The 26,416-nt window shown below is 40.1% G+C and overlaps 1 protein-coding gene across 1 annotated transcript; it reads left to right on the plus strand.

The window, feature by feature from the left end:
• On the plus strand, positions 1 to 25,632 carry pdzd2 (PDZ domain containing 2). The gene is made up of 25 exons (XM_017030615.2): positions 1 to 604; positions 942 to 1,432; positions 4,129 to 4,645; positions 9,327 to 9,472; positions 9,959 to 10,091; positions 11,023 to 11,175; positions 11,278 to 11,377; positions 11,858 to 12,006; positions 12,432 to 12,551; positions 13,199 to 13,313; positions 13,394 to 13,467; positions 13,554 to 13,770; positions 13,948 to 14,065; positions 14,161 to 14,293; positions 14,610 to 14,688; positions 15,051 to 15,154; positions 15,264 to 15,426; positions 16,111 to 17,006; positions 17,092 to 17,236; positions 18,473 to 20,732; positions 21,227 to 21,344; positions 21,427 to 21,528; positions 21,632 to 21,902; positions 22,224 to 22,358; positions 23,848 to 25,632. The coding sequence occupies exons 1-25, from the start codon at positions 485 to 487 to the stop codon at positions 23,988 to 23,990; spliced, it is 7,002 nt and encodes a 2,333-aa protein (XP_016886104.1). The 5' UTR covers positions 1 to 484; the 3' UTR covers positions 23,991 to 25,632.
• The last annotated feature ends 784 nt before the right edge of the window (positions 25,633 to 26,416 follow it).

A 26,416-nucleotide genomic window follows, 5' to 3' on the forward strand; every position in this document is an offset into this window, starting at 1 on the left:
ACACTTCAGGCAGGTATTATGCTTCATTGTCAAATTATTTTGGTAATTTCTTTGTCCTCTACAAGTCTTTTGGTCATAGTTTGCAGTCAATAAGTAAACGTGCCTTTTAAAGAGCTAGTCAAAGTTCCAAGTAATAATAGTTTGAGCATGTTAACGGCGATGCATAGTTGATGACTAGTTTTAAGACTAGTTGGACAATGTGTGTGCTATGACTACATGTAACATGTTGTTTTGTTCTTTGCAGGTCGTGAACCAGTGCTGCAGACACCACAGCACACATGTCCTCTGTCAGTAATTCAACACTTTTTACTGCGGCACATCTGGAACCCACTGGTTAGTGTTTGCTCAGCTACTTTTACGGCTCTCCCCAAAGATGGATTTGGAACCATCATTTTACGCTGCCCCCTTTGCCTGCACTGACTTTTGGAAGAAGCATCAGTGTAGCTGCTGGTGAGAGTCCCATCAAAAGGCCCAGGATGCCAGGATGCCCATCACTCAGGACAACGCCCTCAGCATCCTACCTTTGCTGGAGGACTGGCAGGGGGAACAGAGCACAAGATCACAACAGGAGTGCAACCTGATCCAGGTCGTGTCCTGTCACAGGGTAGATCATTACATATGGCTGTAGTAATTACACAATTTAATCAGCATCCCAACATAATAATGTATATTTAAAGTATTTTCAGTTTATATGCGTAGATATATATTAAACATTTCCAATGAAGGGAGATCACTTTAGCATGGTCATTTTGAATAGTAGCTCTCAAGCCAAAGAAGCTTGGACACATCTCATGTAATAAAACAACTTCATCATGTTCTACATTTTGTGACCAAATGCCTAGTTGACTAAAATACTCAGGAGATTAATGACCTATTCATATTATTTATTGCTATTATAATCACTGAAAAAAAATCACTGCTCTCTCCTGCTCTTCCTCTAGCATGTGGATCAAGACTCCAACCAAAATGGAGAAAGGGACAGTGTGTGCAGCAGCAGCAGTGCTGTCAGTCTCAACACAGAGGACATGTCACTGTGTCTGGCTGCTATTCAGAAGTTGGTGGCATACATTAGGTTCAACTTCATGGAGGATGACGTCACCCTGTCAGTCAGCCCATCAGCCAGCCCATCCTCCTGCAGAGAGAACTTAGATCTGGAGGTACGTGCCTTATGCCTTAACAAAGATGAGGGGGACACCTCCGAGTTCGGCCTCAGCTTTGGGAATATTCCGATTTTTGGAGACCCTGATGGGAGAAAGAAGGGTGGACCAAGGAGGAGACGGGACCAGGGTCCTATCATGGACGTGGGCTGCATCTGGGTGACTGAGGTGAAGAAGAAAAGCCCAGCCTCCAGATGTGGGAATATCAAACTGAGAGATGAAGTGCTGTCACTGAACGGGCAGCTCATGGTGGGGGTAGATGTCAATGGGGCAAGGTAAGAAAAGAGCAGAGAAGAATTTACAGTTTCAGTATAAATGTCAAGTATTAAGACCAAACCAGACTTTCTTGGTCATACAAATGTACTTCAAAGTATAGATATTTATGTAAATAACTATTTATAAAGTATTTTAAAATATATACACATAATATAATTACAAAATTTGTATGGGTATCATATCTTTTGATAATCTCCTTAAAGTATTACTTATTGAAGCTTCAGTTTCTTAGGAGAAACATTTTTCCTTTCTTACTGAAAATTTGTTATTGCTCACCACAATTAGTCAATTCCATCCTGATGTCTCTGCTTATGTAAAGTGCTATGACGAAACAATTCCGATTAATTCCCCAGACCCTGCAGTTAAGTGAAGGCCAAGTAAGAGCTGGTGTTAACAATTATGTGACAACACCCTTAAGTTTTACTTGAAATTCTATACAGGAGTCTACAATGAAAACCTACCTTCTAACAGGGCTATGGACTCTATAGAAGAACTGTTGAATGCCTTCAATGCAGCCACATGCCTTTGCTGAATACTTTTGCTTAGTTTATGAATATGAATAGAAAATTATGTTGGTTTTGTGGTTTGAAAATCACCTTTACAGACTTAAACCAAGAAATAAACAAAAATCTATTGGTTTGCCAGTGATGCATCTTTTTTTATGTGGCCAGTCTGCTATTGGGGGATTTAGGCTCACTGTTGAATGACTTCCAAAACCCTAAGACTTTTTCTTTTTTTAACTTTATTTTAGTTATGAAAGTAGGCACTAAAGTAATAGGTAAGACCCCCAGAATTGCAACTTTATACATAAAATATATGTATATAATATGTATAATATGCCCACATTAAGTCATTAGTCATTGTACTTTATTCTTCTGATTGAGACATCTACCTACTCCCAAAAGACAGTCACAAAAATGATTTAAGCTGTATATGAATGAATGAGATTCTTTATTCCCTTAGTCTTAAATGTAAACTGAGTTACTTCCAAAAAGACAGCATTTTTTTCCAAAGGTTTATTTTTGCAGTGATAGCCAGGACACATATACAATATATCTGGTGTTCTCCATATGTGGAAGACAGACACCCTCATGTCCTATAAACAGCTTTTTAGAGTGCAGTGAAAAAGCTCTAAACAGTCTATTCAGCTTTCCATGTCCTGTCTCTTGAAACACCCCCAATTTCTGTAAATCTACAAACTCCTCGATTTCTTCATCAAGGTTTGCTTAAAAATGGCATCTGTCATCATGCGGTTCCTCTCAAAGTGGCCCTGTTCACCTCTGTCCTGTTTGAGTGGGCAGCTGCTGGCTGAGATGTCACTAATGAATCAATGCTACTGGACTTCCTGCCCTTAGTCCCTGCAGGTTTCTGTGTCAGGGTGGTTAAAAGCAAGTCAAACAGCATTAACGCAGGCCACGTTCTCCCTCTGTAATGTTTCCGTCCTTCCTGACCAGTGTGGTACTGCATGGAAAGCAGTTCTGTGGACCTGCTCCAGACTGGACTGCTTCCAGTGTCTGCTAGAGTACTGAGAGTCTGTTTGGAGAGCCTTTCATGCTCCTGGTGGTTGAAACCACGTGATCCCTCAAGTTCAACAAAAAGCCTAAGATCTCATTCCAGTTAGTGTGCCCTCCTGGGTGTTGATGCTCATCTTTCCCATCTGTCTTAAACAAACCAGACGCTTGACAAACATGATTATTGCACAGAAAGAGCACCTTTTCAAGTACGTATGCTTAAGAGTCTTTCCACCGCTTCAGAGAAAATACGTTAAATTTCATTTGTATAAAGTTGACTTTGGTTGACGTTGAAGTGTGCTGCAAAGACAAAGGTTGTTGGCATTCATTATGTTGTATCACTGATTCAGTTCTTTAAGCTTATTCCATTATTCTTTCCATATTCCTGCTCCTGATCTCATTACATTGGATTCTCCCTACTATTCCACTATTCCTATTTATTGTAAGCCACCAAGTGAAACAGTGCCATTACTTCAAGTTACTAAGTTCCTAAAAATGACACATTGGGCTACACAAAAGTTCTGGTGCCTTTGAACATGCCTTGGTCAATAAAAGCTTGCGTGCAGGTGGGCAGTGGTGGGTTGGTGTTTAAGGAAGCAGCTGTGGGTCTCAAAGGTTTCAGGTTTAAGTCTGCCAGCTGCCATGGTGCTCTTGAGGTGCACTCAGAATGGCAGTTTTTGAAGTAACATTTTTGAAGATGTTTGACATGTTTCGCTCTTCTTCCTGCCATACTTCTTAAGATTGGTTATTGTAATTGATGTTGCCTTTTATCATCTGCCTGCAGTCCAGATTTTGTCCTATGACCTCTCACACACAAAGGTTTATTTTGTCCAGGAAACTGCTGCTCACTGTACTGTTTTACTATTTTTTTTCTATCCATTCTATGTAAACAAAAGAGATGGTTGTGTGGGGAAATCCCAGTAGATCAGCATTTCTTGAAAAAATCTAAGACCAGCCTGTCTGGCACCAACAACTACGCCATGTTTTAAGCAACTTGAATCACTGTTCTTTTTGTCCCGCATTCTGATTGTCTCTGTAAATTTCAATTCATAATTTTGACCCTGTTAAATGTTTTCAAAACAGTTTTTTTGTTCTAATGCAGTTCACCAAGTGTACCTAATATAGTGGCCACAAATAGGTTTTCCTACTTAAAGTCAACATTGTTTGTTATTGTTCTTTTTCAGCTACCTGGCTGACCAGTGTTGGAATGGAGGTTGTATCTACATAGTCCTGCTGCGGCGAGTTAAACGAAAGGCTCCTCTTCCTCCTTGTGAAGTCCTAAATGGCAGTGGCTTTACCCCCATGGGCTGTGACAGCAGTGAGCGCCAGCTACCAGTTAGAGCTGTACCTGGGCCCTGTGAGGCTTCAGTGAACGGCAAACGAACGCGAAAGTTTGGCGTCATATCTCGGTCGTCTTTTACTCGGGACAACAGGGACAGCACAGACTCGGAGGTCCAGGGCTGCTACAATGGTTACAGCTCATCTGTTTCCACTGACCCGGAGGTCAGCACTCAGGGCTATGACTCCAGCTGTATCCCCTCAACCCGGACATCAATAAATGAAAGTCCTGACAACTTTCCTCAGGTGACAACGGTGTTTCACCGTCAGCACAGTAGAGGAACTGGCACCCTGCCTGTCAGGTGTCACAGTCAGCTGTTGGAAAGCAAAATGGATTCATTCAGCAGTGAACCTTCGACCCAGGTGAGACACAAAGATGACATTCATGACCTAAACCCTTAGACTTGTAGATGAGATCAGAGATTTCTGAGGTAGAGGGGAGCAGAAAGGAGGAAAAGGAGTGGGTAGAAGAGGGGAGTTCAGATGTAGTATCGGAGGTGGGTTGTGGACTAAGATTACCATAATGTTGATTTACATACTCTAGAATGAAGTTGTTGGGTTTTTTTTTTGTTTGCTTGTTTTTTTTTTTTTTCATTTTTATTATTAACAGAGAAATTGTTTTCTGCATTTACCACCTGTGTGTAACACTCCAGGCCAGGATTCAAACCATAATCCTTTGTTTACAACCCTGATACTAACCACTTGGTAACAGGCTAGGTAACATTTTTAATCACACCTTGATTAGCTCCTTAATTCCTGTGTGCAAAGAAGCCTGACAGGACACTTTTTGTTATGACAAATAAAGTCAGGCATATTTTACAGGCAAATATTTTACAAGGGATCTTAAAAACTCATTATGTAACATTTGTGGGAAAATCACATTTTTCCCAGTGTCTTAGCCAAAACGAAACCAATTCTTCTGGTTTATTGTTTGGTATGACCAGAGCCATAGAAGAGGCCATAGATTATTATTGGAGTTGGCTATAAGCGTGGGTAACAAGATCATTTAGTTTTACAATAGATACCAACTATGATGTCATATGTATTTACCTGGATTTATAATTACAAACATGCAGCGTCTTTTCCAGTTGTGGTCTCCAACGACATTTAGTTTGGTATATGTACCAAAATAAGTCAGTTCATCAACTGCATGTGAATATTGCAGTTTTTGTTTGTAGTTTGTAAACTGCATTTCTGGTAAATATTTTCAAAAAGCTTGTATAAGAAAGAAATGTTTTGTGGGTCTGTGATGGTCTTAAAGACATTGGCTTAATTAGACTACAACAATTAAATGGGATATCACAAAGTAAGGTATTATAGTACACTCTAACCACATACTGTATAAATATATCAAGACAAAGGAAACAAAATGTAGAAAATTAGTTTTGTGATGAAGCAAACAAAAGACGTAGCAGAATGTTGGTCAAACCCAGGGATTTCCCCAAACTAAGACCATGGTCAAGTGAAAAGTGTGGCTCTTTGTTTTACTACTCACTCTGTTCCTCTGTTCAATTCAATTTTATTTCTAGAGCGCATTTCATGCACAAAGCAAACCTAATGTGCTTTACAGTGGTTCAAACAGTTAAATATAAAAAGAAAAAACAATGACAAACACCCCCTGCCCTTACAGACCCTCGCATCGGCTGAACAACTCCCAAGAAAAACCCTTTATAGGGTAAAAAAAGAGGAAGAAACCTCATGGTGAGAGACAGAGGAGGGGATCCTCACCCAGGACGGGCAGGCGGGGAGTAGGAAAACCAATCTACAAACATTTTTAAATGCAATGAGTCAACAAATGACATTCGTCCTTATTATTAAACCCTATTGGTTTTGGTATTCTCCACTGGATTTGAACAGACTTATGCAAATTTATCATTTAGGTGTATGAGTGAGGCCAAGTGATGAACTGTAAACTAGGAACTGTGGTACTGTATGAGACACTCAGGAGTGGCAGAGAAGTATGTGAAGGTCATGCAGGACATGGACTAGTGAGACAGTAGTAAGGTGTGCTGCCAGAGTGACGGATGGATTCAAGGTAGGGGTGGGGTTGCATCAGGGTTCAGCCAATACTGGCCTACTGGTCCTTTGTACAAAAAAGGCTGGGGCAGCTGTACACAAAACAATTGATTAACGAAATTGAAAATCTTCTTTTTCCATTAACAATCCTTGTCTAACATAAAATCAGTCTGGTGCAAAAAGGGTAAGTACTACACCACTGAGTTTTTTTTATAACTATATGGTTGATTAAATGGAGCATCCACCAACACAATACTCCTTGAGTTAAAACACTTTTCTCTTTTTTACACTCCTTACTTATAGACAAAAGGGGACACAGTGTTTGTACACACACTCTAACCCAAAAGGACTGTGACTGACTTTGTGTCACTGTATTGCATGGCTACAGATATATTTAGATTCCTTGGTGAGAACCAGATCAAGCCTGTAGTACTGGGTTTTGGTTCTTTTTACTTGGCTGAGGTTCAGAAAAGGATTGTGGTTTTGGTGCTGAGAGTTGTCCTAACCCAACCCTCAAACCATAAATCAGACTCCAGTTACCAGGAACAGATATGGCAGAAAAATATAGGCTACTGCACACAGGCCTTATGCCTTACGTTTCCCACAAACATATCTGGTAATGTTCTCTTGGTGTGTATAAATGTCATTTTTCATTTGATGAGGTTTCCTTCGTATAGAGCCACCAAAATAAAATCCCATTCTTACATTTCCTTCTGGTTTTATTGCTATGTCTGTGACTTATGAGTCTCTTCTTTGAGGACCAGTAAAAGAGTAGCGAGAGAGGGAGAGAGCGTTGTTGTCAACAGCTCATCAGAACAAATTCACTAGCAGTTTCTCCAATTTAAAATCTTTTTGCCTATCTTTACGGTTTTAAAAATATTAAATCCTTAATGATATTAAAGTATCTGCAAAGCATGTTATAGTTTTGGTTATGACCTGCTGCAAACATAGGACTAATAGACTTGGGTTTGCTCACTTTTAGGAAACTCTAGCCCAGATTCTGTAAATCGTTTCATGCTGGTACACTGACCATCCCAGAGTCCACGACTCTTTACAGACCATTTTTCTGTGAACTTTGTGGTTGAAATAAGGATTTGGATTTATTGGGCATTGTCGATGCTCAAATTTCAGGTTTCATGGTTTTCCTTGTACTACGTGATCCAATGCCACCTGTTGGTGTGGTGATTAGTACAACAAGAAGAAAACTGGCTTACTTCCCGGCTCATTCAGATGTTCTTTCTGTGTGTTCTTCCCAGATGTTTATGAGGTTTTTCTGTAAAGTCTGTTTTTAAGTCAAAATTACGTAACATAGATCAGGTTAAATAGGCATTTACATTTGAATGTCAATAGTTTTTATGTCAATTCATGTGGCTTAGTGACATACTGGAAACCCATCCAGTTAAATCCTGCCATTCCACCCACTGCAACACTCAGTCTTGGGCAGGATTGGGATGGTTTGGTGGGCCAGATTTGCCCCACAGGCTGCCAGCTGATGATCACTCCACTAGGGTTTGCAAGAAACTGTATGGTTGTTGTGAAAGTTTGGTTATTTTAGATTAGATTTTTGGTTTTGATTAGAATTTTTTACATCCATCCATCCATCCATTTTCATCCGCTTATCCCCTACCGGCTCAAGGGCGCAGCAGTTGCCACCCAACTCACACTGCACTGTACCATCCCCCCTGAACCATTCTGCGGGTGGTGAGTCCACTGGAAGGTACCAACCACCCTAACCGGGATTTGACCTTGCCCAGGAGGTGAACCCTGGGGTTCCACACCAATGTCAGAGACATTGCCTCTGGACCAAAGTGCCACCATTTTTACATATATATAATATTCTATGTATTCTATAGTTTATAATCAAAAAGAATGGGAAAAACAAGGTGAATGGTACTGCCACCATTAGCGTCCCCCTGCAGGCTGTGGGTGGTTCAGGATTATGCGCTCCTTCACTCTTATTTCTGATGCGTTTAATCTACAGGGAGTGACGAGACTAAGGCCTATTTTCATCAAACGAAAATGTTAAAATAATTTGCTACTGCTGCCTAACATTTTCATTTGCTGCAGCTGCAATAAACATTTAAAACCTGATTTTGGCTGCTTGTGTTTGGGGCTAATGTGAATGAAAAAGACAGATGCTTGATGGAAAATAGTGCAGAATGTGAAGATGCACTCTGTGAATGTGTAACTGAATTGGTGTTAGTTACCAGAAAGAGTGGTAAAGTTCTACATAAATGCTAGGCATTGACATTTAAATAATCTGACAGGATAGATTAGTGGACTTTTAGTTACGTCATACTCCGGATCAGTGAGGGAGAGTTAATACTGAGTGGACGTCCTGTTAATGGATCCAAACCAACCCGTTCTGTCTGAAAAAACGATCTGGGATCAGACATCTGAAAGCACTAAGAGTATTACAGTGCCCAAATAACTGCTGTGATGGAAGCTGAGTGAGTGGTCCAGAGGATTGAACTGCTTACTCTGGATCAACAACCACATTTCTAGCCCCCATTAACAGGTTGTGATTTGTCTCTGTTTAGGCAACGTTTCAAAAAAAGAAATTGTATTTCACACCGTTAAGGACTGTTGTTTGAACTCAGTGGGTACTGTCAGTAAGTAAAGAATAAGAACATTTGGACAACATAGACAGTTTTTGTTGTTAAATATATTTTCCAAATGCAGCCTCCTTACAGATAGTAGAACCTTTAATTTGATCAAAATGTTATTACAAGTTCAATGTAACATGACTGCAATGCCTCTTTTGTACACGCGGAGGCGCAGTAGTTATGTCCTGCTTTTTGCTTCCATGAGTCTAAGCTGCTGAAAATACAGTACTTAGCACAAATACCATCTCAGCATTTAAATGGAAGACCCATAAAGGTATATACTACAAATGTGTTTGGATCACACTGGACAGATCATTACATCAAGATGAAATGTGTATGAGAACCGAGAATTGACTGTACTTTTAATGGTGAGATACATTTTCATTGTGTTTTGTACTTTGTACTTTTTATTTCTTTTGTAGCCCAGAGAAGGCAGCTACATCTGGAAGATGCACATGGTGAAAGGTCAAGAGGGCCTGGGTATACAGATCACAGGGGGTCGAGGCTCCAGGCGCTCTCCTCATGGCATCATTATAGCTCACATAGAAGAGGGTGGATCCATTCACAGGTAGAACCACCACATGTATAACCCAACATGCCTTATTTACATCTTTTTTTCTACACTACCTCTAGTGTGTTTATACAAATTAAAATTTAAAATAGTTAAATGCATTCCTTCACACTTCTAAAACCCCCAAAGTATCACATTCAACTGTCATGATTCTCTAAAATATCCTACTGAGTGATGCATTATGGGACGATGATTGTGTTATTGATCAGCTGACACCCAGCTGGGATGGTAGAATAGAAAACTGATCTGATTTTCCAACTGGCAGCTAATGTTTTATTGATCCTGTGCTTATCTGCTGCTGCTTCTCAGCAAAGGAAATACAAGACCATACAGAGAGGAGATAGACACAGGTTACTGATGGTTTTCCTGTCATGTATCATGACACGTAGTTTTTTGTAGTTTAAACATGGAGCGGCTTTTTACTGCAGTGTTTTGGTGGTAAATAGTTCAACTTTATTTTTTGTGTGCATGTGTGTGTGTCAGGGATGGCCGTCTCCATGCAGGTGATGAGTTGCTGATGATCAATGGTCAGTCTCTCGTGGGTCTCACTCATCAGGAGGCTGTAGCTATCCTCCGCTCCACCACCGGTCTGGTCCAGCTGGTGGTGGCCAGCAGGGTAAGTTCACAGGCACGCACACACACACAGACACACATGCGCGCACACACACACACACAGAGGCTGTAGAACAACAATAGACAAAAGACACAGGACAGACTAAAGTAGGTATTAGATCATCAGAGGAAACAGTAGCAGAGCGGCCTCCTGTTTGGGTCGACTTCCTGTTTTGCTCTAACATCATAGTCTTTTTTCACTCCTCTGCTTCAGGTCCTTCTTGAGGGTCAACTGAAAGTAAATGAGCAAATGGAGTTTTAGGATTGGAATGGATTTAGGTCAGAGTCTCAGTGTAAGGAGCCATCTTTGGTGCTGTTTACACATGGAAGTCCTTTTTGAGGTTATTTTTTGTTCACAAGTTACAATTTAAGAAAAGAAAAAAATAAGAAATAAAATAATTATAATGAAAAATGTTTTCTAGACATTAAAAACTTGAACAGTGGTGGAGGATAAAGAAACATACAATAAAATAGAAAACAGAAAGTTTTAAAGCTTTATTTTTTAATGCTGCAACCTCTATAAAATAACTGTAATGATTGGAGGATGATTCAAGTGTCCAGAACGTTCAGTATTGGAACAGTTTTTACTGAACATTGATGCCAATGGTGGCTGTACAAAAAAGTCAGAGATAGAAATGCTGGACAAATAGAAGAAAGGAATGAAAAAAAGATTTATGGACACTATGAAGGAGGACGTGAAGAGGAGTTTAGATCAATCGACTTCAGATCCAGATAAGAGAGGAGATTGTGAAATGTGGAGATGATGACACATGAGTTAAGGTAGGCTAAGGTGAAATAGTGTGGAAATTCTTGATGAAAGTTTCATGATAAAATATTGGTCTGAGATTCTTGAAGAAGTTTAAGTGTCACTTTTTTAATTACATTTTCTGCTAATTTATCACGACCTTCTGCTCTGCTCTACTTGTGTCCTATAGGAGGAGTCAGACGTTGGATTCGATCGCTTCCCCTCCACCAGTCTGCCAGACCTGGTCAGCACCTGCGGTTGCTCGTCAGCACTCTCTCACTCTTCTTTCCCTCACCCACCCCAGACCTCCAGCAGCAGCACAAGTCTTCACAACATTTTCCCGGTACACACAGATACATAAAGACTCAGGTGTATTCGATGGTGTGAGATTATTCAGCAGTGTTCAGATTGAACTGAACCATTGTTCATGGTTCCCTCCTTGAAGGTGACAAACCTGGAGAAACTAGAAGAGCAAAGTCCAGCGGAGGCTCCAAAAGGATCCTGCAGCAGCCCCGTACCCACCAAGCTCAGCGGTCGGTCCCAAGGTCTGGTATCTCAACCTACAGCCACCAGCCTTTAGTTTAATTAATTTTTGGGGTGAATTAACGTGGAGGCAATTCTCTGTCCAGTCTTGACCTCATGTACACACCCACTGTAAATCCATCCAATCACTCTCCTGTAATCTGTGCCAGTGTAGATGTTAATGTGTGTGGAAGAAAATCTAAACTTGAGAACCATAAACTCTTCAGGAAAAGTACAACGAGCTCATTCTTTTTTACACAGACAAGTGACGTTGCCCCCTGGTGGTCACTTAAAGAATATGTTTTAAAACAGGACCCTGGTGTGGAACCCTGGAGCAGGTTTATTTTTTTACTCAGACAGTTCACTTGCACCAGTTTAATCAACACTGCACACCATAAGCTTGGCAATTTTTCCACTGATTTTTTTTAACCACAAGTATGTGGAAAATGTATAGAAAGTCTGTTAGGAATATTTTTGTTTTCTTTTTCTTTTTCCTGGATCAGGCGGGAGCAGTCGTTTGGAGTCTGTGGGCGAAGACGACGAGCTCTTTGTAGCGAACGGTGTGAGCAGCTGCGAAAAAGCAGACAAACCTCCGCCTGGTCGACGTAAACACTCTCTACCTCAACAACTAGATACAACTGGAGTGAGACAGGTCAGTAAATGCCTCACCTGTTTCTCTTCCCATGTATCTTATATTCTGATCCACATCTAATTGTACTTTTCTACTGAATAAATCAGATTAATCAAAACAGACGTTTTTTTAAGATGCTACACATTCTAGTGGGGTTCCATAATTTATCTGAATTATTTAGTAGATAACAAATATAAGAACACACAGACCAAAGCCTCCTCACTCACCGTCATGACACAGTAATTGCCCAATTAAGTAAGTGAAATAAAATGCAGAGGACGTCATTGTCTTTGTGTCTTTGTTTTTGAAGTTTGGTGTCTGTGAACCCTACAGAAAGCATCAAACTCTGATGTGTATAAATTCGCATATTGTTTTTGGGAAAGAAGAAGGCAATTACTGTTTCTTCATCTTCTTTGTTGCTTATCTCCCTCTTTTCATTTTCCCAGGATTATCAGATCATTAAGAAATCAGCTCGCTCCCTGAGCACTGTTCAAGTGGAGTCTCCATGGCGCCTGGCACAGCCATCCATTATCTCCAGTATAGTGCTGATGAAAGGCCAGGGCAAGGTGAGTGCACTCCTTTGACATGTGTGTCTGAATAAGGCTCTATGTGGGTCACCTCACAATAACACATAGACACAGACCAACACATGCACAAACATATTATTAACCACACATTTACATTTCAGTTATACATTTGATGTGCTGATATTAATGTTGGTTTCAGTTGGTTGACGTCAACTGTTATTTTTAATTTAAACCCTGTCTCACCCCGGTTAATCAATCCAGGCTGTGACTAACCAGTGTGGCAATCCAATATCTGAGCTGCTTATTTTGATGTTCTTCCTTACACAACCTTAAAAATGCATTGGTCTGGGCTCTCTCTAGTGACTGTTATTTTGAACCTAGACTATGCTTTATTATAAAAGTAACAATTATTCAAGAAATGCCAATTTTGCTAAAAAAAAAATAAAAATATTAATAATAAAATAAAAATAATTTAAAAAGGATAATGTGACAGAAAATAGTCAAAACTTTTCTGACGTGACAGATCACATGACATGACTTTTTTTATGTTAAAATGTAATATTTCATATATTAATAATAAATGGAATTAGGAACATATTATGTAACCACATTTTATTTTTATTCAGTGTGTGTGAGGGGTTTATACTTTTTACTCGACTTCATTTTCTGTGAAACCATTTCTCCAGGGTTTGGGATTTAGCATTGTTGGTGGACAGGACTCCGCTCGGGGTCAGATGGGGATTTTTGTCAAAACCATCTTTCCTCATGGAGCAGCAGCAGCTGATGGGCGACTGAAAGAAGGTAGAAAAACGTATATTTCAATACATTTCTTCTGAAAATGTGAACTTTTTAAACCAGACCTGTGCTATTTTTATGTGTAGGAGATGAGATTCTAGAAGTGAATGGAGAATCTCTCCAAGGTCTCACTCATCAACAGGCCATCCAGACATTTAAGGTGGACTTCACATATGACTCTGTGTATATTCTATTATAGTTTCTCCTTCTCTCCATCATTAAACCTCACATTTGTTGTTTTGACAGCAATTGAAGAAAGGCGTCGTGACCCTGACAATCCGAACACGTCTGCGTAGTCCCAGCCTCACCCCTTGTCCCACTCCAACCCTCCTGAGCCGCTCCAGCTCACCCAACTCTAACACCAGTGGGGGTACGCCCGTGCCCTCAGGGTCAGAGGAACCTGATGGACGTAAAGGCCCAGGTCCGAAAGACTGCATCATCATGGAGGTCACACTAACTAAAGGTCAGGTCACTAAGGAATCCCAGTGGTTCTGGTCACAACTAATGACAATAAGCATTAGGGATCGAGTGAGTCTGACCATTCCACCCTTCAAATTCAAATTAGGGATATTATGTTGGAGTATCAGTTCTCACTCAAATCCAATATAGTTAAATTGCTCTGTTACGTTGACTCTCCTAGAACCTGGTGTCGGTCTGGGCATTGGAGTCTGCTGTCTGACCCTGGACAATTGTGCTCCTGGCATCTACATCCACAGCCTGGCTCTGGGATCTGTGGCCAAGTTAGACAGCAGACTCAGGTTAATATATTTACATGTTTACACTTGAGGTAGAAAATATACAAGGTATTTCTATGTTGAAGTAATTGTCACTCCTACACTTTTCTCCTTTGCAGTCGTGGTGACCAGATCTTGGAGGTGAACTCGGTCAGTCTTCGTCACGCTGCACTCAGTGAGGCCTACGCCATCCTCAGTGAATGTGGACCAGGTCCAGTCAGTCTCATTATCAGCAGGCATCCCAATCCCAAGGTCGGAGCATAGCAGTGCGCAAAATGTTTTTAATCCAGCCTGTATAATTCATAGATCAGTGTCACTGGCTCATGTTATTGAACATAGCGTTATGGCACATTAGCTGTTATCTGTTGTCTCTGACCCATATATTTTGTGTAACTGTGTAATTTATTACTTGTCATAAACATAAATAAAAAAAAACTCAGCTGTAGAGTCGGTTAAGACATGCGTTTCTTAATCAGTTGTTTAAATATATTAAAGCTAATCTGTTACTGCTTTGTTAATGTTACAAACAGTTTGATAATAAGGACCATTCTGTCTGTTTGGTTTTCAGGTGTCAGAGCAGGAGATGGATCTGATTATAGCTCGGTCAACTCACAGGGACAAAATGAGCCGAAACAGAAACTCTCAAGGTTGACTGACATTTTCATTTTTTTTTCCACTTTTTATTTTATTTTCCTGTCTGGTGAAGAATATCATATCGTCTATATATTGGCCCAAGTTTGGTCATGTTTTAGCTTCTCTGCAAACAGCTTGACGTGTTTTTGCTGTATGTGCAAGAAGACACTTCCAGAATAAATAAAGCGACATACAATGCTATTCTTTGTACAAACAGCTTTAAGCTGAAATGTTATTTTTTCTCTGAAAAAAATAAAACAACAACAGAGTGTTTTGTTCTTGGCAACACTGTGTAGACAAATTGTTAGACCCTGATTTTCACTTTTCCACTTGCGCACAATATCACGGTAATAGAAATGTGTTTCCTCTGCTGCAGGTCAGTCCTGTAAAAGTCCCTGTCTGTCCATGAAGGATAGACAAGGAAGTGGTTCCCCTGCTCTCAGCTGGACCATGAAGAGATTCCTGGAGCCTGCCAGCAGAGTAAGTCTTCCGTAAACACAAGATTGACACTTACAGAGTCTGTCTGTGTTTTTTTCTTTTCTTTAAAATGTCTTCGACTCAATTTTATTTTTTTACATATCTGAAGCAGGGCTCCCTGAGCTCAGAGGCAGAGTTGTCTCAGTACTTCTCCCAGGACATGTCCAATCACTCTTTCATGTCCGACTCTATGCTGATGAGCATGAACAACGACAATGGTGTCCACCAGCAGAGCTGCCGGACCTCTATGGACGACAACACGACACGCGCACATGGTATATTTGTAATTGATGACCTATTCTTGGTCCAGAATTCATTTACATTACATTGTACCTCTTTACACTCAATGCAATTTAAAGAGTTTGCAACTGTGATGCCGAAATAAGTCTTTAACAGTTATAGAATGGCCCAGAATGTTAGACTTAGAAAACTGGCTTGAACAACATGATTCCTTTTTACTAATTTTAGCCTACAGTTAAATATGTATAATATGTGGCATATGTATAATAAGGTCAGTTCCTATGGTTACTTAAAATAAACCTCTAGTATAGAGTCTATACTATGTTTACTGGATGGATTAAAAGCAGTGGTCAAATTCCAAACATTAAATGACAAGTAATTCACAACTCGTTATTTTAAATCAAATTTCTTATTTATGTTACTGTGGAAAAAGCAGTCTGGTCAAACCTGTCAGGACACTAGTCAATAAATGTGAACATTTTGTCCTGCCATTTTGACTGGGTTTTAAATGTCAGCCCCTATCTTTGGCCTAAAACAATTTTGGCTTTTTTGAGAATAAACTCACCTCTTTGTCTTGTAAATTATATTTTTTGTCACCTTGTAATAAACAGGCATATCCATTAGTTTTTCAAAAGTTTTTTTTATTTATTCCTCCCTTTACATTTCCAGCATCTAGTCCCTTCACAACAGAAGCAGAAAGCAGTCCTGGGTACAACCAGTCAACAGAGAACTTTCCCTCAACCATCATAAAGAAAAGCCTCTGCCACCCACCACCGTTGCCTCCAGCCCTTCGTCAGTGCGTAGCCCTCTCCTCCGTCAGAGGAGGGTGATGTGCTTCGACGACGAGCTGAGTGATAACGATGAGTCGGAAATGACTGGAAATACAGTACACTCAAGCACAAGAGTAAAATCTGTCACTATTGAAGCAAGTGAAGCTCAAAAAGACGACATCTCCAAAGCGGATCACATAGTTGGGGTTCCTACCTCGACTACATCATCTTTAGACGTGGATGGAGACAGCGAGGATGGTAGAGATCTGCAGAGGTGTGAAAGCAATGAGGCCTCTTCGCCGCTCAGTGACCGTCCCTCAAGGCGGGCAGATGGTGGAAGCATTAAATCACCTGGTTCTGAGTCACCCTTCATGCCTATTCACTGCCCGTTTGAAGAAAAAGCAAGAGTGGTGATTAGTGCAGGCCCTGTGTCCACCAACCTAACCATCTGTAACAACAACCAAACCAACCAAGATGACGCACAGGTGGAATCAAAGCGCTCTCCCAAACTGGAGCATAAAGCAGTGACACGGGTGAAGAGTATGATGAGCATTGAAGCACCAAACCTCTGCCTGCAGCAGAAGTCCAAAGGTGAGGAGCCTGCTCCGTCTCAGGAGCTAGCGTCTTCCACTCAGTCTGGAAGGAAGCCAACAGTGGTCAGTGGTTCGATGCCTCATCAACACTGCAAGAAGGGAGACGTAAGCGAGCTGGCAGGCATCTGCACCATCGACACTGTGACCCTAATAAGAAGCACAGATGAGTCCTTTGGGCTTGACCTGGAGATCCTGTCGTCCCCTCTGAAAGTTATCATCACTGGGTTAAAGCCCGGAGGTGCAGCAGAACGAGTATGTAAAGTAAGACTGAATGGTTTCTTCAGACTTGGTGCAGTGGATTACATTTTAATCTCGTCTTTCTCCCTCTGTGCTACAGGGGTTTTCTTCACAGCTCTATCCTGGAGATGAGATTGTCAAACTTGGGGAGAGGTTGGTTTGCTCTTCTACTTATCAGGAAATCTGTGACATGATGTACAACCTTCCTTTGACACTGACCCTGGAGGTCAAGAGACCAGTATCAGGTAAAAGTCAGGCATTTATTGTTATTAGGCAGTTATAATTATATATAACAATTCAAATAAAAAATATTAAGTTTTTTTTAAGATTAAGGTTAAATATTTTTTAGTTTTAAAACAGGTAACATGGTCTCTTTTAGACCATTACCGTATTAATGTTACATAGGACAAGTAATGATATTTTAAGCACAAGAGACAGAAACAATAATCTAAACCTAAAGATTTTTCTTGTAACAACCAGACTTCATTTGTCAAAAATTAGAGGAGAAGTTTACTTCTAATTTACTGCTAATAATTTGTCTTCATTCATCTTAATCTATTGCAACAGCGACAGGCAGAACAATTAAATACTACTCCACTAGGTGGCAGCAGATAGCTGAAAAACTAAAAGCTTTGCCCCTGATCTGTTAAAAAACTTATTTTAAAGAAAATCTTTCTTTATTCCCTGTGATTATACATGTGTTGTTTTCAACTAAACAGATCCAGGTTCCATACATTAAGTGAGTAAATTGTAAGTAAATTGACACTAGAAGATGATCATATCATATTAAATACACTTTTTGAGACATTTTTATTTGGTGGTGCACCATGGGAAACACTGAACTAGGTGTCAAAAACAACTCTTGCGTGAAAATATGTAGATTCCGTCCTTAAATGTTTCTTTCCCTTTGCTGCAACTTTAAGATATAGGAGCCACCCTCCCTCACTAACTTCCCCAAAACAGCCTGCAGACATCTGGCTATTTATCCATGGTGACTATGTTACACAGTATCTTTCACCTCATTCTAGATTTAGCTTGTAGTTAATCTCCCTGTATGCAGGTAGTACTAACCCATGTTAATGTGTCATAAAGTAGATCATAGTGTTGTAGTGTAGAAAAAACACTGCTGTGGATCACTTTCTATTATATCCTGGATTTAAAATATTTTTGTGGGGGTTATGTTTATGTTCTATCTGACAAATTTTGTACAAATCTGCACATTTGCACTTAGTACCAAGAAGTAAGATCTGATTTTTTATGCAGATTGGATGTTAATAAAAGGCAGATAATGATTATATGATCCACCATAATAACCAATATGAATGATTGACATATCAGATTGTTAGGTTTTACAGTCTTGATGTTGTTGCAGAACCACTTGAGTTGTGAAATTTTATGCCAGTACAGATATTTACAGATAGAGAATTAATGTCTACATTATTTCCTTAACTAATCTTCCCACTGTTTATTTGTGGCTCCAGCTGTAGATCATCTTTCCAGTTTGATGATGTCATCAGGGAGCAGTGATGGAAACATCAGACTGAACACTCCCAGATGTTCACAGGGGATATCTGATCAAAGAGTAGATTTAGAAGGCAGTGCGGATAATTGCACCTACACACCACAAACAGAGTCTGACCTTCAGTTCCCCGTCACCCATATAGAGGACGTTGTAGTGGACGTTCTTCCTGTGGAAACCACGCATGTGACGAAACCAGCAGAAAACACTAACTGTAAAAGTATGTACCCCTTAGAAGACGACAGCGATGAGGAAAGTGACTCTGAGGGCTCGCTGAGGGTCAGTAAGACCAAGAGCACAAAGAGTGGTGAATGGTATTCACCACACCAATATTCATCCTCAGATGAGGAGGAGGTGGAGATTTGTTCACGTGATGAGGAGCAGAAACATGCTGCTAGTGCTGGACCCATGGATTCAAACCAGGCCCCTTACAGGATGTCACCATCAGTACTGGCTCAGACCTCTGAGGTGAATCATGTCACTGAAGAGGTCATAGGTCAACCTCTCACCTGTACCACACTTGTGTCTTCTACACATCCTGGTGATGACAGTGCCATTGAATCATTACAACCATCTAAAGAACCAGTTTCACCGATACCTTTCAGCATCAACAGGAACACTTCCCCAGCCTACGGTGACTCAGTCATTCACAGTCCATCAGCTGATTTACCTTCAGATTCTTCACAAAATTTGAATAGGCTTTTCTCACCTTCCACTGACATGGAATGTACACAAGTCAAAAGATCAGATGACATGTTATCCTCAGCTTCTGTTGCCAAAACTACTTCAACCTCCCATGTAAGGTCTACACTCATGGAGACCTTCGTCCTTGATGATCATAACAGTCCTCAACAAAGTTCTGCCCTCCATTTTCAGAACAAACCTCAAGGTAAAGTGAACCCAGCTGCTCCTGATTTCAGCAGCATCTGTGAAAATATTGAGAACAAACAAACAAAGGAGGAGCTCGTACAAAAAACTTCCCAGACTGAGAGTCCACTCACTTCCAACACTGTTGTGACCTTAAGTCTGGAAACCACAACTCCAACATTGGTAGATGTCTCCAAGGACCACAATGTGAACAGTGACATTGATTTTCCCAAAGTATGTGATGAAGGACAAGATGCATCAGAAAACATGATGGTGGGCTGTACCTTAGAAATGCTGCAGGCAGACAACAACAAGGGAATCAGTTTAGGTTTAAAACCAACACCCAATCAAGCACAATCACTCCCACCTTCAACTCAGAGAACCTTCATCGAAGTTCAACTGCTGCCTTTGTCTTCTTTGTCCTCATCAATCCTGCCTCACAATCAATCTGAATTTTTTTCAAAATCCAATCAAACTGCAGATTTGAATGAAACACCAGTGCCTTCACTTGACTCTCCTTCTGAGGAAAGAACAAAACTCACGATGTGCAACACTCTGTGTTCTACTAAAGACACTAACCCAACCACAGTCATGAGCTCAAATGGCTCAAATCAATTGACTCCTCTAAAGTCCGGCTTGTCCAGACTGTACGTGAAGGCGTCAGAAAGACGGAGCTTATCCACCAAAGCTGCCTTGTCTGCAGACTACAATCCCTTCTCTGTCCGACATAAAATCAAGTCTTTTGAAAACCTGGCCCACTTTGACAAACCTGTTGCTAAAAGCAGTGACATTCAGTCTTTTGCTTTGACCTACAGAGCTTCGTTGAACCAGAGGATTGCTGGTTACATGGGTATAGTCAATTCTTCTGGTTCTGGTTCTAGGACCCGACAAAGAAGTTTCAGCTCTCATGTGGAGAACAGAAACTCTGTAGCAACCTCTTCGTCTCTTCTCGCTAAACCTTCATTCAGCATTACAGACCTGGGCCTTGACTATTCACAGAAGGGCTCTAGCACAGCCACTCCATTGATGAGCAGCCCAGGAGTGGAGGTTCCACAGACCCCTCCAGTGTTACGGAGGAAACATGGTCGGCTCTCGCGCAGCAGGTCACAGCAGCTCAGGGCCCTCAGTATGCCTGAACTAGAGAAACTATGCACAGGGGACTTTCCAGTTGGGAATGATACAGCTGTGAATGAAACAAACACTGACAGTCTAACAAAAGCAGCAGAGACAGGAAGTGCTCCATCCTTTGAGACTGTGACGCAGGTGGATTCAAACAGACTGAGCCAAGGCCAACCTGAATCCATGGAGAACGAGCCTCAAAAAACCCCAGATACCAAGGCTGGATGGTCAATCAGGTGAGTTGATGATTTAAAAAAATGAATTTATCCAACATCTGGTTTTTATGCTGTGATTTCTGCGACTGCATTCTCACAGTGGTGCACAGAACATTGTAGACCACATGGTGGCACAATTTGTACATGTACAAAAACGAGACAGGACTTAATATCATGGTTTCACTGCAGGAACTAGTACATTTCCTAAATGGCCCATGTTGTTCTGTCTAGTATCTGTGAAAAACAAGTTTCACAATCATTGTATTGTTTTTGTAATTTTTAATTTTAATTTTAATTTTAATGCTATTAATATTAAATATTAATATAATATTTAAAAAGTACTGGCAACAATACTTGGTATTGGCAAGTACACGTATGAAAATACTGGTACTCACATTGTTTGTAGAATAAATTATTTCTGCAAGACTGAAGCTATGTCATCTGAAATCTATGTTTCCAATATATTCTATGTAAACAACATATAATGTATTTAATGGTGACTTCTCTGTCCACAGTTTAAAAGAGTTGGTGACGTCTCCTGAGAGCCAACATGAACTGCAGAATCTCCTGCTTTCCCTCACAATGAGGTCATATGTCATGACCTTGATTCAAAAGGTCAAAGTCCTATCTGAGGTAACACTATGACTGACTCTGTGGTCTTACCCTGACTGTTTACTGTGTTTTTACATTCATTTTGTGTTTGAACTTCCTTCAGCAAATTGGCGATACTCATCTTGTGGTCCTGAGTAAAGACGAAGGCTCAGGTCTGGGCTTCAGTGTCACAGGAGGAGTTGACCTTGAGCAGAAGGCCGTGACTGTAAGTCTACTGTGTGGGAATTTTCAGAAACCTAACCCACAGGCTGCACAAGACTGTTTGTGTTTTTATTGATCTCTTACTATAAGAAAACTCTTTTGTCCAGGTCCATCGAGTCTTCTCCAAAGGTGCAGCAGGTCTGGAGGGAACAATTCAGAGAGGTGACATTGTCGTGTCTATAAATGGTACAAGTCTGGAGGGTAAAACCCACGGAGAGGCTGTGTCCGGTCTACATCAAGCGCGGCTCTGCAGTCAAGCCTTGGTTGTCATTAAGAGAAGCAACGACAGTGAACTGAAGTCTTCAGACAGAGGAGACTCAGTCAGCCATTCACAAAGTGAATATCATACCAGAAAGACATCTTTGGAAACTGCAGCAGGTAGATCCTACTTTAAACCCTTAATCAACCATGTTTTTCTTTATGGAATGGGATCACAACAGATTCATCCAGAGTTCTTAAATGTTCTCTGCTATACATCAATTTAAAAATATAATTAAATTACAATTACAAAAGGTTTAGAATTTCTGTTATCTCAAAAGCTAGTGTCAGCCAAGATCATTAGCCAAAGCTTAATAAAGCTAACACAGCATAAGCCTAACTTACGACATCCCACAAAAACCAAAGACATTACTGTGATCTTGATTGTATTCCATTTCAGTAAAATCCACGCTTTTCTTGTTGGTGTTCACTGTTTCTCAGTTGCAGATGTTTCTTCAGACAGAGCTAAAATGGCAGAGCTTTCTAAAGGGTCCTCAGGTGTGGGCTTCAGTCTAGAAGGAGGAAAGTCTTCAAGACATGGAGATAGGCCTCTGCTGGTGAACCGCATCTTCAAAGGTGACCTGTTCTCCATAAGTCTGTCAGAAAGTAGATATTAGAGGTAAATGCTCGTCTATGGAATCACATCCTGTTACGTTGTTGTGTGTTATTTACATCCCATGTGTACAAAGCCCGAGGTTTACATTGTGAATATGAGATGAATATCTTTCCTTTGCCTTTTGTTTTGATTAAATGAGACACTGACACTGTCATAGCTCACATAGCACTGTCACACCAGGAGATACGATTGAAGTTTTTCATTAGGTCTGTTGTATTTTCACACTGCGTTTTTGAAAGTTGACCAAAAACTCTGGAGAACATCATGGAGTTCCAACAGCTCTCCACATGAGGGGGCTCTCGCTCCACTTCTTATTAACAGGGACTGTGTGGAGAGTCTCCTGCATGAGGTATCTGGGGTGTCCACTAACACATCAGCAGTGGTTCAAAACAGCTGAACTTTCTAAGGTTACTGAAAAACCACTTGGAGGTCAAAGTGCTGCCTCCATCAATAATAGAACAACAGTAGAGAGTGTTCAGACGTAGGGCATCACAGTGGGAGACCCTGGCTGCACAGCAGCAGACAGGAAAGCCCTGCAGGGGGTGATAAAGAAATCATCAGCGCCTCCTCTGCCCTCCCTGCAAGACGCCACCATCTCCTGGCGTCTTACCGGAACAAGGAAAATCCAGTCAGACGTCTCACACCCTGGTCTGAGTCTCTTTATCTTCCTGCATTCTGGCAGGAGACTAAAGAGAATAAAAAGCAAAACAAATCATTTAAAAACTGGTTCTCCCCTTCAGACACTGCCTAGTATACCATGCCTTATAGTACTGCTACCTCTGTACACCTGCATGTTATTAGGTGTGTTTTTTATTTACTTTAAGGTCTCTTCTTATTTATGTGTGATACTGACTTCAGTTGAAACAGTGTTGTGCAGCGTTGACTTTCAGTGTGCAGTAGGGAGAGATTGAGACACTGTTGTGTAATCCACAGTTATACAACGACAATAAAGTAGGGATGTAAAGCCGATATTAGCATAATTATATAATATCTGTAAGAATCGTTATTGTTTTTTCCTCTGATAATAAAACCGGATAATGCAATGCCTGAGAGCAAATGAAAAAAACCTCCTACACTAACAGTACTGTGAAAGCAGAGGCTATCTTCTTAGAATTAACTCATTATGTGGAAAATGACAGAACAACAGACGGTACGAAACAATGGAAACAGTTGTTTGGTCTCCTGTACTATCCTCTAATGTATACTGCTCTTTTACATTAACTGTTTGACATGCACACTGGTACAACAGCTTCTATGTAAAAAAAGGGGGGGGTCATGTTGCAGACTCCTTGTAACAACATTTTGAGCACACGAGAAAAATCAGCTGCATAATAAACAGGGGCCTTAACCATTTCTTTCAATCTGTAAACATGCTGTTTACAGATTTCAGATTAAGTAAATGTACTTGTCTACTAAAAAGGGGCTGACTTGCTTACTTCTGTGCAACAGGGGGCGCTGCAGATTTCTCAGGTCTTATTCAAGTTGGAGACGAGGTCCTTTCTGGCAATGGGTGTTCTCTGCAGGGCCTAATGCACCGGGATGATGAAGGACCCAAACAGCTCCTTATCGACAGGCAAAGCACCAGACTTTAGTAAACACATGGACAAAAACTCCGTCAGCTGTTCGTCGATGAAGTCGGTAGCAGTTGGATTTGTAAATATGTTGAAGACATTGAAGTTCCCATTCAGAAAAAAACTCCTTAATCCTAAAGAGAGTGAATCATCTTGAGTGTTTAGAGACCTGTGAGAATCTATAAAGACAATGGAGAAGCTCTCAGAAAACAGAATGTGAAATAGATCATGGACAAACAGCTGCGGTGGGAACGTTATCGTAACTTTGTAATTTAAAGCCTTGGCTGGACCTGACATGAAATAATATGTGATTATATAACTGACTTGTTTTCTTTTATGTAGTTCACAGTAGAAGCACCACTATTCAATGTCACTATCAATCTGAGTCTGACTGAATTATGTGCAGCGTGTTTACAGTAGATTTACTTAAGAATACTTAAGTAAACATTGTGGTTTCAGTAATAAAAAGACACAGAATTCAGACCTGGATGACTTATATAGAACACTCCAACAACTTTTCAGCTTTTCAGCCAGGATCACCACCGCGGTGTCCACATCATGATTTGTCACAGTTAATATTTAGATTTCTCTTGGAAATAATACCTGTGATCGAGTGAGTATTTAGTTGTATTGCCTGGTGTGTGTGATTTTTGTGTAAAGTTGAATTTGTGTGAACTTCCGAGGTCAACGTTATGGAATATGTTATTGTGTTTTTCTGTGTATGTGGCGAGGATGCGTGCGTTTGTGTGTGTCACAAATGACCACTAGATGTCAGTAGAAATGCACATACAAACGACTGTGCCCGAATTTGGAACTAATTTATTATTGTGAATCTTTGTCTTAATAAACTGCTCAATGGTGTTCTTTATACACACAGCGTTTAAACTAAGAAATATGACATTTGGGACATGTTTTTTATTATTAAAAATTATTAAATAATTGTAATTATTAACTTTATGTACAGTGGATGTAAAGGAACGTCATCTAGATATTGTTTTTAACCTTTGCTTCCATCTTTAATGAGATCCATTAATGGTTTGATTAAAAGTCATTCAAAATCATCTACAAATAGACAAAAAATAATAATAAACATGGTTTCTCTTTACATATGCTCATTCTTATGGTATCAACTTTTGAATTATTCAGTGCTAACCCCATAATTTGATTGCAATAAAGTTTAAAATGGTTAATTTCAGTGGTTCTAAACCTGTGGTAGGCATTGGTGGTACTTTGGGAATGTTTTAACTGCATTGACAAACTAGAGGTTGTAGATAAAAAAAAAAAACGTGGAAAAAGTGTGGAAAATATTGCCATCAAAAGCCAGTATGTTTACATGTATGTGTGTAGTTTCAAAATTTGGTTGATTTGGTTTTCTGGCTTTTGACGATAAATCTTATTAGGTTTAAATTCTCCTTTTTCTGCTACTCAGACACACATATTTCCAGAGGCGGTACATGGTGTAAAAAGTTTGCAAACCACTACATTTTCTTTTTCCTTTTTGCTTTGGTTTAGTGTCATTAAAATCAGAAATTCCACAGTCCAGAGTTTTATTTAATTTTGTCCAAATAAAATAACTAAAAATTGACGGCGTGTTACAGAATGAACATTTTTAGACACTGTGTCATGTTAAAGAAAAATAAAATCTGTGATTGAGAACTTCTCATGATACTGGCCTATTCAAAATTATTCTCGCAAACAACAGTCACCTCCTGGTGGCTACCTGGAGATTGGGAAAGGTATGTTTATATTCAAAAGTTTTATAAACACCAAGCAACATCACTCTCATTCCCACACCTGGCTTTAAACAGTGTATTCTTCAAATGCACACACACGACACTGGACACTCGTTGGACAAGAACTGCTGTCCCACAAAGGACACCAGACTTTCTGAGGAGTGACCTGGAATGCTGGCTGCCAGCACGGTCTTATCACTGGAATGAATGATTCTAAACTGTAGTGGAAAAATCCATGAAGCCATTACAGTGGAAGCTGGTGTACATTCTTGTCCATGATGTCACCACCAATGTGCTGCGATGAGAACATTCTTTTTTGTTATACAGTAGTTGTTATACAGCCAAAATAAATTATATCTTTAACTCTTTATTTAAATTAATATTATAGTGTATAACAATTTTAGTGTATAATAATATATTTTGCTTAATAAATTGTCCTTTTATTAATTAACAGGTACATTTGCAAACTTGAAATACTGTATATCCTACAGTACATTGGAAGTAATAGGGACAAAGGCAAAATAACAGTGAAAATGAAAACATGAGTAACATTTATGGATGTTTCTTAAGTGGTACAGAATAAAATAAGAATTCAACAAGAGCTCGGACTTTCTACACGAACAGAATCGAAATTATAAAATGGTTGTGCCTTTGTATGCATACTATACATGGACATCCCTGACCTGTCAGATCTGACTGAGCATTTCCAGTCTT

Source organism: Cynoglossus semilaevis, chromosome Z (genome assembly GCF_000523025.1).
Source record: "Cynoglossus semilaevis isolate Cse_v1.0 chromosome Z, Cse_v1.0, whole genome shotgun sequence".
Taxonomy (NCBI): Eukaryota; Metazoa; Chordata; class Actinopteri; order Pleuronectiformes; family Cynoglossidae; genus Cynoglossus; species Cynoglossus semilaevis.